This window comes from Lolium rigidum, chromosome 1 (genome assembly GCF_022539505.1).
Source record: "Lolium rigidum isolate FL_2022 chromosome 1, APGP_CSIRO_Lrig_0.1, whole genome shotgun sequence".
Lineage (NCBI taxonomy): Eukaryota > Viridiplantae > Streptophyta > Magnoliopsida > Poales > Poaceae > Lolium > Lolium rigidum.
In genome coordinates, this window is record NC_061508.1 from 188,824,129 (window position 1) to 188,838,246 (window position 14,118).

A 14,118-nucleotide genomic window follows, 5' to 3' on the forward strand; every position below is an offset into this window, starting at 1 on the left:
CTCGCGCCCGGACAGACCTGCGAGGCCGGAGACCCTCTCGGCCGGCGGCCCACCCTACCCAACGTCAGCCCTAGAGCGGTGAGTTCGGTGTCCTCCCATTCCTCTCGATTATCCCCTTTCTTGCACACCGTCGCCGCCGAATTCGGGCAGCTCTGGGTCCGTGACTTGGTCAAAATAGAAGTAACATCCCCTTTCGAGCTTAGGTTTCCTGCCTCGTCATAGGTAGGAGAAGTTGCGCCAAGATCCTAGATTGGAGAATTTCGTTATCTGTAGACTGCGAGTCTCCATTACACTGCTTACTGCGGGCGATCATATATAAGGTACTTCTTCCATGTTTCTGACTTACTAGTTGAATGCCCCTGCGTTGCTATGGGGTCTCAAGTTTTTTTTTTTCCTTTATGCCATTGTGCTTCGTACTCGTTCCACTCCAACAATACCGCCAATGTATTCCCTAGTCCTCCTACGTCGGCACTTGCGTTCCGATGTTGTTTTTTTTAGCTTGACAAATCACCTAGCCGTTTCCATGCCGCATCCCTGATTTCCTCTCCAGCTCCGCTGACCGGTAGTTCATACCATGAGCGATAGAGAGAGATGGAGAGTGCTCTAACTGTGAACAGGACCGATGGCGCCGATCACCGATCTTCTGGATCCAGCGGGGGGTGGCTTCGGAGTTCGGAGAGAGCGGCGGTATGTTGCCTGTTGGGTATGCAATTAGCATCAGCATAGCCCCAACAGTGGTTGATAGGGATGATGGATTCATGCTGTTATCACCCAAAAGGACACCAGCAACTACCGATGCAAACCACCCTGGTTATTTGCCCCTTGCCCACAGCCACTCTTGTATCGTCTCATTTTGGTTTTGAAAGAACATACACATTATTAGTAAGTAATTGATTGGTTCAATTTTTTTTTGTAGTATATATTGCTCAGGGACAGTATAAGCCAGCGACAAAAATGTCTGGAAACTATACAAACTTAAAATGAAAACAGCCATCCATCACAAACCCTTTCCCTCTGGTGAAATGTCTAATAGAAAACAGAAGTACACTTCCAGAATGTATAATGGAACCGAGTCTAGTCTGACCTGATAACTCCTGTGAGTTAGCCCATGTCGCGAAGCTCCAGATGTATAGCAGATATTGGAAGTCCTTGATGCATTTTCATTCATTATGTCAGATATTTTTGTACCTGGTAAGAAAACATCCTGGGACATTAGATGTGTTAATTTGTAAACCCTGGCATGTCTGCTTGATAGGTTGCTAGAAGTAGTTTGATAGATGCTGTCAGAATTGTCCGTGCTGCATGTGATACAATTATACCACTTTGAGCTAAAATGTTATGTTTATCTGAAGAACATAAGGTTGATCATTGTGCACCTATTTTTGCTGGCCTGTGAGGAGATTTCGCAGGACGCAGATGAGACACAGTGCCGGTGACCTCGCAGAAATTCTACAGACGATGTCGGTGATGTGTGTACTCTGGAGAAGCAAGTCATGCTGCAGCGGCGCTGATGATGGTGATATCGTCGAAGAGATGGAGACGAGCAATGGGCTAGTGTTTTGGTAGTGATATGTTGCACGTGTTAAGTTTGTGAGAGAAAGGAAGTTCTGCTAGACATGTGTTCTGAGAGAAATTTTAACATGCTCCCAACAATTTTGGACCGTCTGTTTTTTCAATCTAAGGGCCTAGATTTAAGGAGGTAATAGGCCAACCAAGAGAGGTTCACCTGGCCCTCTTAAATAAGTATCTGCATTACAACAAAATAACATGTTAGTAGCAAGCTTTGAGATTGTCCTTAGAAAATTACAGATAGGAAGAAGTACTGAGACTGTACCGTGATAGATTTATGATTTGTGCCATGTTAACATGGAGTGCCAGCAGTATAATGCTCTCGTTCTACCAAAGTACCTTGTTTACGCTGACTGACAGTGATTTGGATGTAACTTAATTCTTGGCTGAATCTCACAGACCTAGGAAAAGCAACCAAATCAGAAGGACAAAAAAGAGAGCAATCATCCAAGATCACATAATAAAAAACACGAACAGGAACCAAACCTTGATCTAGTGTGTGCACCGAAGTAAGCTGCCTTATAAAAGAGATTGAGAAGCAAAATCGGACGGGTTAATCAAAGACTTACAGTGGACGATATGAAGCGACATGACACCAGATATGACATCGCCGAAGAAGATGAGGCCAGCCCACCACTGCCTCCATAAATGGGACGGCGCCGGAGTCCATGTAGAGGCACACGAAGGCGTTGCCGTGGCTGAGTCGATGCAGAAGTCGGTGTGGGGCATCTCCCGATGGCGCACAACCGCGGCGGCGAGGCAGGACGACCACTCCGAATTCGGTGCCGACGACCAGGCGCACATCCTTGATGTAAGTGGGCGGCAGATGGAGAAACACATGGGGATCCAATCAACCAGGTCGGTGACGGTCAGAAAAGGGGAGGCGCCAGGAAAATCCATGAGTAGAAATCTACCTGACAATAGAACATGCAAGAAAAGTTATTAAATCACTACTGGAGAATCCCGTAAAACAACAAGCTTTTATAGCACCTTAATTGAAGAGGAACAATACATGTTTTCTTATAAAATCTCCAAAAGATATACCACCAAGCACTAATTTCAGTTCAAGATGCATCAAAAGATTATTTCTAAGAAGATAGTACATTACCTCTCCTACGAACAAGAATCTCTTGGAAAATACAACATAATCTTTTAAAGGAATAAGTAACACCAAAATTTACTTAGAGATGAAGCTGGCACTTACTACTGGAGATATCAAGCCTACATAAATGGTTATTCCAGATATAAAAGAGAATGATGTCAGATAGAGTTGTTTCATTGTCTTTGGTGACTACTTTAGAGAAAGCAAAATGAATGAATATTACTATACATGTACATATGTACTTCCGCATTACTAAGAACAACTTCAAAAAAAAACACTTTTGCATACTGAGTAAATAAGGTCTGGGGGTCACCGTATAAGGCAAGAATTGAATAGTACATGGCATCTCTGGCATTTTCATTGTCTTTACTGCTGGCACCTCTGCTTTCTGCACCTCTTATTAGCTGTTGCACTTGCAATCGTCTAACATGAGAATATTACCCATAATGAGGTGAGCTACTGTTTGCATTTGTAAAATGACATTAATGTGCAGAAAAAATCACCTCTTCCATTAAAAGGAAACTTTGTTACGCCGATATTGTCTTGAATCTCTCGCTATTGCATCTCAATGAAGACTTGTATTGTCTCTGGACCTTCAATTATGCAAAAAATACAGAAGTGAAGCATTAGCGACTGTTTATGGATCTAGGGGCTCTCTTGTTGAACTGAATTTACACAGAAGGATAATGCAGAGTTTTAGTTGTCTTTACCACAGCACAACCAGTAAATAAATATTCAGAATCTTGTTGCGTCGACCTGCAGAACAGACAATTCCGGCTATGAGGGCATACCAGATCGCATTTGATGTCTCACATGTAGTTGATGTCATGAAGTGAGCATTGTAGATTGATTTGGAGGAATAAATCCCACGACTAAATCCAAGTATGCTCAACCTCTGAAGACATATCTTCAACCTCTGAATAATTTCTCTAGATCGCTGGGGATTGATATACCAGTGGGATCAACTCTCAGGCATTGAGGCCCGGTTGTCGCCTTCTTCCCCTCTGGTGTCAATTTTCTTCTCTGAGCTAGCAACTGATGAGGATGTGCAAACGTTCAGCTTGACAAAACAATAATGGTGCTTCACCCAACTCCAACAATATATACTTACAAACAGTAGCGATAAATTGGTCACTGACTCGCGAAGGACGAAGATTGGTAGGCGGAGCCGGAGGAGCATCCCCATGACTATGTGCGTCCGCCTCCCCATGGGCAGGCGTCTGATGCGTACACCGACGATGAAGAATTTTGCATCAGGAAGGTCCTCACCCCCATGTGCATCTCCACCCGTGGCTCCGGCGTGGGTGAGCCTCATCGGCGTTCACCCATCGCACAGGAGGTTGGCTTGGGGACAAGCGCGGAGGGAGAAGGCAACCATGGAGCCTGCTGAAGGCGGCTGAATGACTCCGATGGCAGTGCCTAGACGCAGAGTGGACGCACGACGAGAAGGGCTAGCAAGCGGCGGCGTGCATCAGCGGATTGGGGCGGCCAGCAGATACGTGGGAGCTCGCCGTCGACCATGAAGAGAGCGGCGGCGCCCAACCCTAGTTCGCGAGAGGGAGAAGGTGAATCGAGGGATCCTGATGGTGCGGGGACTGCTGGTTGAATTGTTGGGGAGAATATGGGCCAGGCCAAAGGGGCGAAGATGAAGCTCGGCCAGGCCCAAGAGGGCGACGACGACGAAATTGGTGGCAGAAAACGGAGGAACTTCGTTCTTTTTAAGTAGTGTAGATGTTTTTTTACGGTTTTAGTTTACAGGTTCTATTCCGTGTCAGTCATTTTACGACCCGTAAATAGTAATTCGGTGAACTGAATTCTACGTTTCCAGTTCGCGTTTTTACGGACTCTACTAAAGATGGTCTAAAAAGTTTTTGAAAAGTCTTTGGAGGAAGCCGGTGAAGATGTTCCAAACGGCGTGCAGCAGCCGCTCTCGTGTTCCCGACCCAAGGAGCAACGTGGCACGGTCGAAACACGTGACACGGTCTAGTCCTCTTAACCCTAGACTAGACCCTGTGTGTGTGCCTGCCTTGTCCGAGCGAGCGGCCAGTGCCCCCCTCTACCAGACGCTTCCCCCATCTCGCTCCCGCGTTCCTCAGCGAGCCCCTCTAGCGACGTCGCCGTCTCCTCGCCGGGAACCAGCTGCCACCCACGACCTCCCTCGCGATCGGCGGCCACCCCGTCCTCCTCGATCCCCCTCTCGCGCCCGGACAGACCTGCGAGGCCGGAGACCCTCTCGGCCGGCGGCCCACCCTACCCAACGTCAGCCCTAGAGCGGTGAGTTCCGTGTCCTCCCATTCCTCTCCATTATCCCCTTTCTTGCACACCGTCGCCGCCGAATTCGGGCCGCTCTGGGTCCGTGACTTGGTAAAGATCGAAGTAACATCCCCTTTCGAGCTCTAGGTTTCCCGTCTCGTCATAGGTAGGAGAAGTTGCGCGAAGATTGTAGATCGGAGAATTTAGTTAACTGTAGACTGTGAGTCTCCATTACACTGCTTACTGCGGGCGATCATATATAAGGTACTTCTTCCATGTTTCTGACTTACTAGTTGAATGCCCCTGCGTTGCTATGGGCTCTCAAGTTTTTTCCCCCTCTATGTCATTGTGCTTCGTACTCGTTCCACTCCAACAATACCGCCAATGTATTCCCTAGTCCTCCTACGTCGGCACTTGTGTTCCGATGTTTTTTTTTTTAGCTTCACAAATCACCTAGTCGTTTCCATGCCGCATCCCTGATTTCCTCTCCAGCTCCGCTGACTGGTAGTTCATATCATGAGAGATAGAGAGTGCTCTAACTGTGACCAGGACTGATGGCGCCGATCACCGATCTTCCGGATCCAGCGGGGGTGGCTTCGGAGTTCGGAGAGAGTGGCGGTATGTTGCCTGTTGCCCTGTTGGGCATGCAATTAGCATCAGCATAGTCCTAGCAGTGGTTGATACGGATGATGGATTCATGCTGATATCACCCAAAAGGACACCAGCAACTACCAATGCAAACCACCCTGGTTATTTGCCCTTGCCCACAACCACTCTTGTATCGTCTCATATTGGTTTTGAAAGAACATACACATTATTAGTAAGTAATTGATTGGTTCAATTTTTTTTGTAGTATATATTGCTCAGGGACAGTATAAGCCAGCGACAAAAATGTCTGGAAACCATACAAACTTAAAATGAAAACAGCCATCCATCACAAACCCTTTCCCTCTGGTGAAATGTCTAACAGAAAACAGAAGTAAATTTCCAGAATGTATAGTGGAATTGAGTCTTGTCTGACCTGATAACTCCTGCGAGTTAGCCCATGTCGCGAAGCTCCAGATGCGTAGCAGATATTGGAAGTCCTAGATGCATTTTCATTCATTATGTCAGATATTTTTGTACCTGGTAAGAAAACATCCTGGGACATTAGATGTGTTAATTTGTGAACCCTCGCATGTCTGCTTGATAGGTTGCTAGAAGTAGGTTGATAGATGCTGCGAGAATTGTCCGTGCTGTTTGGGACAGGTGCTTCCTGTGATACAGTATACCACTTTGAGCTAAAATGTTATGTTTATCTGAAGAACATAAGGTTGATCATTGTGCACCTATTTTTGCTGGCCTGTGAGGAGATTTCGCAGGACGCAGATGAGACACAGTGCCGGTGACCTCGCAGAAATTCTACAGACGATGTCGGTGATGTGTGTACTCTGGAGAAGCAAGTCATGCTGCAGCGGCGCTGATGATGGTGATATCGTCGAAGAGATGGAGACGAGCAATGGGCTAGTGTTTTGGTAGTGATATGTTGCACGCTTTAAGTTTGTGAGAGAAAGGAAGTTCTGCTAGACATGTGTTCTGAGAGAAATTTTAACATGCTCCCAACAATTTTGGACCGTCTGTTTTTTCAATCTAAGGGCCTAGATTTAAGGAGGTAATAGGCCAACCAAGAGAGGTTCACCTGGCCCTCTTAAATAAGTATTAGCATGTTTTATAATTGTTAACCCCTAGACAAAAGGAAAATATAATTGGAAAGTATCAATAAATGACAATACGGTTTATTTTTGGTATACCCCTACCATATGGAGACCATTCGGAAAGATATTGTCTAACAAGTATGCGCCACACTAGCAATGGTAGTTTGACATGACAATATTTTTTTGTATTAGGGTGGTAACATTTTTCTACACATTTTTGTGATGTATATCTTCGGCGAAAAGAATAAAAATTATAACTAGTATATATTTGGTCCGACATTAAAAATATATCTTGTGACGAGAAACGAAAGAAAAAACTTAGGAAACTTCCAACTATGAAGAAGTAGCATGAGCTACCAGTGCTGAAAGCTACCACACATCCTGGGGTCTGGGCAAGGGTATTTCTAGGCGGCCTTTCCCTTGCCTTTTATTATGCAAAGAGGCTGATTCGAACCCAGGACCTCTAGGACACAAGTGGAGACACTCTACCACTGCGCCTGGCCAAATATGCATTAAGAAAAAAAAAATGGCTCATGTCATTGTGTGGCAGCCAAACAAAGTCACGGTACTGCCTCCATGGGCACAAAATTTGTGGAGAATGCCATTAGGGAACATGACATACTTTTCTTTCCTATTTGGAATTGTAGTACCGGAGAGTTCCACCGGCTACAACAGGTTTCAAACACATGCAAAATAACTTGGCCCCACCTATTATAAGAATCAACGGTTTAGATTTGGTCAATGCTCTTACCTCCTAGGTGGTACGATGGAGCATATTAAAAGAGCTCCATGTTCTGAATGATTTTTTTCGTGAAAACGCATAAGACTTTCGCGTTTCATTTCATTGAAAAGATAGTGTTTGGTTTATACTCCTACTAGGAGGCATGGTACATGAATGAGGCAAGGCAGGAGTGGTTCTGCAGATTTATATTCTGTTGAGATATTCTAGGGAAGTAATCATCTTTAGCAAGTAAATAAGTTAGATTTTAGGGAGGGAATAATTTTGGCGAGGATTTGATGTACCAGCGCAAACAAGGAAAGAGAAGATCTCCTCTAGCGCTAATGAGGAGAGGAGGGTGCACGGCGGTAAAAAAGCATCAGACAGTGTTGATTCTCCCAATATTTAGTGGGTGTTTTCGATGGCTATTTGATGGTCCTGAACTCCTGATTTCTCTGATGTTTGGTGTTGAAAGTGACGTACCAACCCTAACTCGTAATTAATAGTGAAGATATCATTTTTCATTTTAGCGCTAGCATATATGTAAATAGACTATGCATTGCACATATTACAACCATGTGTGAGATATGTATAAAACTGTCCACGTGTTGTTATTTTTCTGAAGAAGTGTTGAATCCTTGGGCACGCTTCTATGCATGCGTCCAAAGTCTGCATATTTCAAAATATTGATGTAATGAATCTACTGCAAGGGCTGTAGTCCATTGATTACCAGTCATGCTAAAGGCCATCTAATTTTCCGCAGATTTATGTCTACGACATCAAGATTACTAGACTAAGAAGTAATCAGTAGGCAGATAAAGAAAACAGTGTTTCATGCCCTCCGTTCCGAAAAGGATGTTCCAAATTGTTTAAATTTGGATGTGTCTAGACGCGATTCAGTGTATAGAACTATAGATACATCCAAATTTACACAAATCTGCGACATCCTTTTTTGGTACGAAGGGAGTAAGAAATTTACATGTTCCTTGCTTTTGGAAAGTCAAGTAGGAGCCGCAGTATGTCATTTCTGGATATTTGTCTATTCATTAGTAACAGCCATGTGTTGGCCTCCTATTGGTCCATACCTTGGTAGCTTCAATACTCACCATGTTACGATGAATTTTTTTTACGCAATATGGTGGTTCCTTTCCTTAAAACTATGAGACCCTTAATAAAAGAAATTACCTGACTTCACATGGCAGTTGATGCCTGTCCTAGTGATAATATTTTAATTTGTTTTGGGCACTCTAAATTTATGCTGATGTGTAACGTTGCAATAATTTACTATGGAGAGACATCTTGTTTTGTATCATAACAAATGATCTTGCGAAGCTAAGCAATGAGCAGTGTTAGGAGTCAAGACTAGTTTTTTCTTGTTTTGACAGCATCTAATTCAGAATAAATAAACCAGTTTGCAAGATTTGTTCTCAAGATCAAAATTTGTGACACACATCGATGTTCTGGATTATCACTCCACCTGTTCTGTTGTGGTATTTTTCATGGATTTGATATATTTTCTGTATATCTATTCATTAGCATTTCATAATGTAAAATTGTAATTGTAAATGCTTGCTGCATTAGCTAACTATGGATCAATTTTCCTGCAGTTGGCTTGGTTAATGTGAGCTTATTGCTAAAGATGGCAGATAATGGTAAAGCAAAGTCAGGATCAGCAGGAGCCTATACAATCAATTTAGAGAACTTCAGTAAGCGACTGAAGGTGTTCTATGACCATTGGAATGTAAACAATTCTGATCTTTGGGGTTCTTCTGATGCCATTGCTATTGCTACTCCACCTTCTTCCGACGATCTGCGTTATTTGAAGTCCTCAGCTCTGGATGTTTGGTTACTTGGATACGAATTTCCAGAAACCATTATTGTTTTCACGCACAAGCAAATACATTTCTTATGCAGCCAGAAGAAAGCAAATCTCATTGGAACCCTCAAGAATGCTGCAAATGAGGCTGTTGGTGCTGATATTGCCTTGCACGTGAAGGGTAAGAATGGGGATGGCATTGACCTGATGGATGACATACTGCAAGCCGTTTGTGCTCAGTCGAAATCTGACACCCCAGTTGTTGGTCACCTTGCAAAAGAGGCACCTGAGGGTAAGCTTCTCGAAACATGGGCAGAAAAGCTATCTGGGGAATCTGTACAGCTTATTGATGTCACAAATGGCTTTTCTGAGCTTTTTGCTGTGAAGGATGCCACGGAGATTATCTGTGTGAAAAAGGCTGCTTATCTAACTTCATCTGTAATGAAGAACTTTGTGGTTCCAAACATGGAGAAGGTTATTGATGAGGAGAGGAAAGTCTCACACTCCTCACTGATGGATGACACAGAGAAGATTATTCTTGATCCTTTGAAGGCCAAGGTAAAGTTGAAGGCTGAAAATATTGATATATGCTATCCTCCTGTCTTCCAAAGCGGGGGGAAGTTCGATCTTAAGCCAGGTGCCTCCAGCAATGATGATTATCTCTACTATGACTCCGCAAGTGTTATCATTTGTGCAATTGGATCCAGGTACAGCAACTATTGTTCCAATGTTGCCAGAACATTTCTGATAGATGCTACCCTGACACAGAGTAAAGCATATGAGACACTTTTGAAAGCCCAGGAAGCTGCTTTAGCAGCATGTAAACCAGGGAATCAGATGTGCGCAGTTTATCAGGCTGCAGTTGCAGTCTTTGAGAAGAATGTGCCTGAGCTACTTCCTAATCTAACAAAGTCAGCTGGAACTGGAATGGGCCTTGAGTTCCGAGAATCTGGCTTAAACTTAAACGCAAAGAATGACCGTCTGATAAAAGAGGGCATGGTTTTCAATGTATGTCTTGGTTTGAGTAATGTCCAAGCAGAAACAAACAATGAGAAGACAAAACAGTTTTCTTTGTTATTAGCTGATACAGCTTTGGTTAGTGACAAGACAGTAGAGATCTTAACAAATTGCTCCAAGGCTGTTAAAGATGTTGCATACTCGTTTAATGAAGATGAGGAAGATACTCCTAAGCCTAAACGGCCTAAGGTTGAGCCGAATGGCCTGGAAGCAATACCATCCAAGGCGACACTTCGATCGGACAACCAGGAGATGTCCAAGGAAGAGCTCCGGAGACAGCACCAGGCTGAACTTGCTCGTCAAAAGAATGAAGAGACTGCTAGAAGGCTTGCTGGGGATGGTTCTGGTTCCGGTAACGGACGCGGTCCTTCTAAGGCTTCGAATGAGCTTGTTGCATACAAGAATGTTAATGATGTGCCTTATTCAAGAGAGTTGGTGATACAAGTAGATCAGAGGAATGAAGCTGTTCTCTTGCCTATTTATGGCAGTATGGTCCCTTTCCATGTTTCTACTGTTAAGAGTGTGACTAGCCACCAAGACAACCGCACCTGCACCATCCGCATTTTCTTTAATGTACCTGGCATGCCATTCTCAAATGATAACAATCTGAAGTCTCAAGGAGCTATCTACTTGAAAGAGATCACATTCCGATCAAAGGATCCACGGCATAGCAGTGAAGTTGTTCAGCAGATCAAAACATTGAGGAGGCAGGTTGCTTCAAGGGAGTCAGAGAGAGCTGAAAGGGCCACCCTTGTTACTCAGGAGAAACTCCAGCAGGCAAGCACAAAATTGAAGCAAATGAGGCTTAACGATGTGTGGATAAGGCCTGCATTTGGTGGTCGTGGGAGAAAGTTGACAGGAACTCTTGAGGCTCATGTTAATGGTTTCAGATATTCCAATTCAAGGGCTGATGAGCGTGTGGATATCATGTACGGGAATGTAAAACATGCTTTCTTCCAGCCAGCAGAAAAAGAAATGATCACCCTCCTTCATTTCCATTTGCACAATCATATCATGGTTGGAAACAAGAAAACTAAGGATGTTCAATTTTACGTTGAAGTGATGGATGTTGTTCAGACTGTCGGTGGCAGTAGAAGATCGGCCCTTGATCCTGATGAGATTGAAGAGGAGCAGCGTGAGAGGGATCGGAAGAACAGAATTAACATGGAGTTCCAGAACTATGTGAACAAGGTTAATGACCACTGGTCGCAGCCACAGTTCAAGGGGCTTGATCTGGAGTTTGATATCCCGCTTAGAGAGCTTGGATTCCATGGGGTCCCGTACAAAGCTTCAGCTTTCATCATTCCAACGTCAACTTGCTTGGTTGAGCTAATTGAGACTCCCTTCCTGGTGGTCACACTCGGTGAGATAGAGATTGTTAATCTAGAGAGGGTGGGCTTTGGAACGAAGAACTTTGACATGGCTATCGTGCTTAAGGACTTCAAGAAGGATGTTCTTCGCATCGATTCCATTCCATCGACATCACTTGATGCAATAAAGGAGTGGCTTGACACCACTGATCTCAAATACTATGAGAGCAGGCTGAACTTGAATTGGCGTCCTATTCTGAAAACTATCATTGATGATCCTCGGAAGTTTGTTGATGATGGTGGCTGGGAGTTCTTGAATATGGAGGGAAGTGATTCTGAGGTGGAGGAATCAGAGGAATCAGATCAGGGGTATGAGCCTTCTGATGCTGAGCCTGAGTCTGAATCAGAAGAAGATGATTCCGACAGTGCGTCATTGGTGGAATCAGATGATGACGAGGAGGAGGATTCGGAAGTAGACTCTGAGGAAGAGAAAGGCAAGACCTGGGATGAGCTGGAACGGGAGGCAACCAATGCAGACAGGGATCATGGTGCAGAATCAGACAGTGAGGAAGAAAGAAGGCGTCGCAAGGTCAAGACTTTCAGCAAGCCCCGCCCATCATCGGAACGTGGCAACCTGACTAGCATCAGCAAGCCTCGTCCACCAGAACGCGGTAATGCTGGCAGCAGCAGCAAGCCTCGTCCACCAGAACGCGGTAATGCTGGCAGCAGCAGCAAGCCTCGTCCACCGCCAGAACGTACTAGCGGCATGAAATCTCGTCCACCGCCAGATCGGGGCAGCTCCAAGGGAGGGCCTTCAAAGAAGCCGAAGTTCAGGTGATTTGTGTGGCGGAGTCACCCGTCTTGCTTGAGGTTGTGCGCTGAATCTCTGCCCTTTTGGTTGGTTGTATCAGAAGCCTTGTTGGCTCTTTCTCCAGATCACCGCGATGCTCTTTTTCAGCAGTAGTATTTAGATAGTCGAAACTTTGTTGAATTGTGTGTTGGAGGATCTCAGACCTATGTATTGGTTTAAGTTGGTTCATCAGTGTATCCTCGGTGGTGTAGCAGCAATGTTTTCTGCTAGAAATGCTGACCTTATTTTGTATAATGTCTGTTTTGTCAGAACCATATGTTTTTCTGTTTCATCTATATTTGTGGCGTCGTTTCGGTGTGCAGAAGCATCGTGTTAGGTTTGTTCTTATTCTAGTTTTTTTATGAGGGAATTGTTCGTATTCTACTCCCTCTGTTTCATGAAAGTTCGGCAGATGCATCCAAATTTTAATAAATCTAAGATAAATTTTATAGGAGGAAGGGAGTAGTATTTTGTTAATCTTGTCGATTTCTCCTTGGCCTTATAAAATTTTTAAGGCTTTGTTTACTTCTCCTGTAATTTTTCTATGAGAAAGGTTTGGAGACAGCCAGGCAGGTGAGTATTTGGTGTCAATCCCACTCAAATACTTTTCCTAAAAATACTCGGCGAAAAGTTTTAAATCTAAGCAAAAATAAGAAGATTTTTTTTTTGGAGTAACCGGCAGGAAGAGGGAAATTTGGTCAGTTTATAAGGAAAACTGACCAAAAACCAAAAACCGTACAACCCAAACGCCACACACCAGCCCCGAGGCCGCGCACCACACGAGCCGACGACACTCCCGCCCTAGCAAGAAGTGGCAGCACTCAAAACAGAAAGCTCCCGAAGCCGCCGCTCCGACGTCCACACCGGACCCGAGACCGCGCACACTGGCGAGAACAAGCAAACACGCAAACACAACACACCGGAAAATAAGAAGATTTAAGTCTAGTTTATTTCTCTCGTATTTTCATCCCCAAGGTATTTGAGATGAAAGGAGATTTGGTGTTTCATCAAATTCCCTCCCATCACCTTAAATATTACCTGCCCAAAAAAATACTACGCTAGTATGATAAAACTTTTATAATTTAACAAAAAAATGTAAAATTACGGGGATATCTCGGAATTACCTGTTTGAACTCGGATAGGAGCATCTCCAACAACATCAAAATTTAAGAGCGGCGCCAAAAAAAATGACTTTTTTTTTGCCGGCGCAACAATGCTCAGTAGAAGGCCAGCAATATACAGCGGCCCAAGAAAATTTCAGCGTGCCCGAATAAACTAGCGTTCATAGTGCATATAGACGACACACGCTGCCGTGTGTTACAAACCTAGACGCTCGTGCGCAGCCCAACCGCCCTTAAATTTCTTCCCGCCCACCGCTCCCCGTGAACGCCGCCGATTCCCGCCACCAAAGCCCTCCCCCGCCAATCTCATCGTAGATCCGGTCGGTCCCCGCCTCCGCCGACTCCCGCTAGGTATTTCCCCGCCGTCTCGAAGATGGCACCGCGCCATTCCTTCCGACGACGAGCGTTGGATGTACACGTTCGAGACAGAGAAGGACACCGATAGCGGCAGCGACTGTGATTAGTTTTAGGTCGTGTTTGTGCGTCTGAATTTTTTCGATAAAGTTGTGCGTCTAAATGTGTTTCAGTGTGTCTGAATGTAGTGGCGAACAAATTCAGTTGTCTCAGTGTGTTCGTCGCCCAAAACTACAACATCTGAAAAATTTAGTGTGTTACAGTGTGTTCGCCGTCCAAAACTACATCTAAAAAATTCTTTAAAATTTATATAT

The 14,118-nt window shown here is 44.5% G+C and overlaps 1 protein-coding gene across 3 annotated transcripts; it reads left to right on the top strand.

Annotated features, from left to right (window-relative positions):
- Positions 1–221: 221 nt before the first annotated feature.
- LOC124686374 (FACT complex subunit SPT16-like) lies at positions 222–12,604 on the top strand. 3 transcript variants are annotated; one of them, XM_047220341.1, is made up of 2 exons: positions 222–320; positions 8,944–12,604. In XM_047220341.1, the coding sequence occupies exon 2, from the start codon at positions 8,976–8,978 to the stop codon at positions 12,315–12,317; it is 3,342 nt and encodes a 1,113-aa protein (XP_047076297.1). In that variant the 5' UTR covers positions 222–320; positions 8,944–8,975; the 3' UTR covers positions 12,318–12,604. The 3 variants fall into 3 exon arrangements, with proteins under 3 accessions (XP_047076297.1, XP_047076292.1, XP_047076300.1); XM_047220336.1 differs by lacking the exon at positions 222–320 and adding an exon at positions 4,769–4,945; XM_047220344.1 differs by lacking the exon at positions 222–320 and adding an exon at positions 5,169–5,188.
- The last annotated feature ends 1,514 nt before the right edge of the window (positions 12,605–14,118 follow it).

Coding starts and splice junctions, on each gene's coding strand:
- LOC124686374 (XM_047220341.1), top strand. CDS start 8,976: ATGGCAGATAATGGTAAAGCAAAGTCAGGATCAGCAGGAGCCTATACA.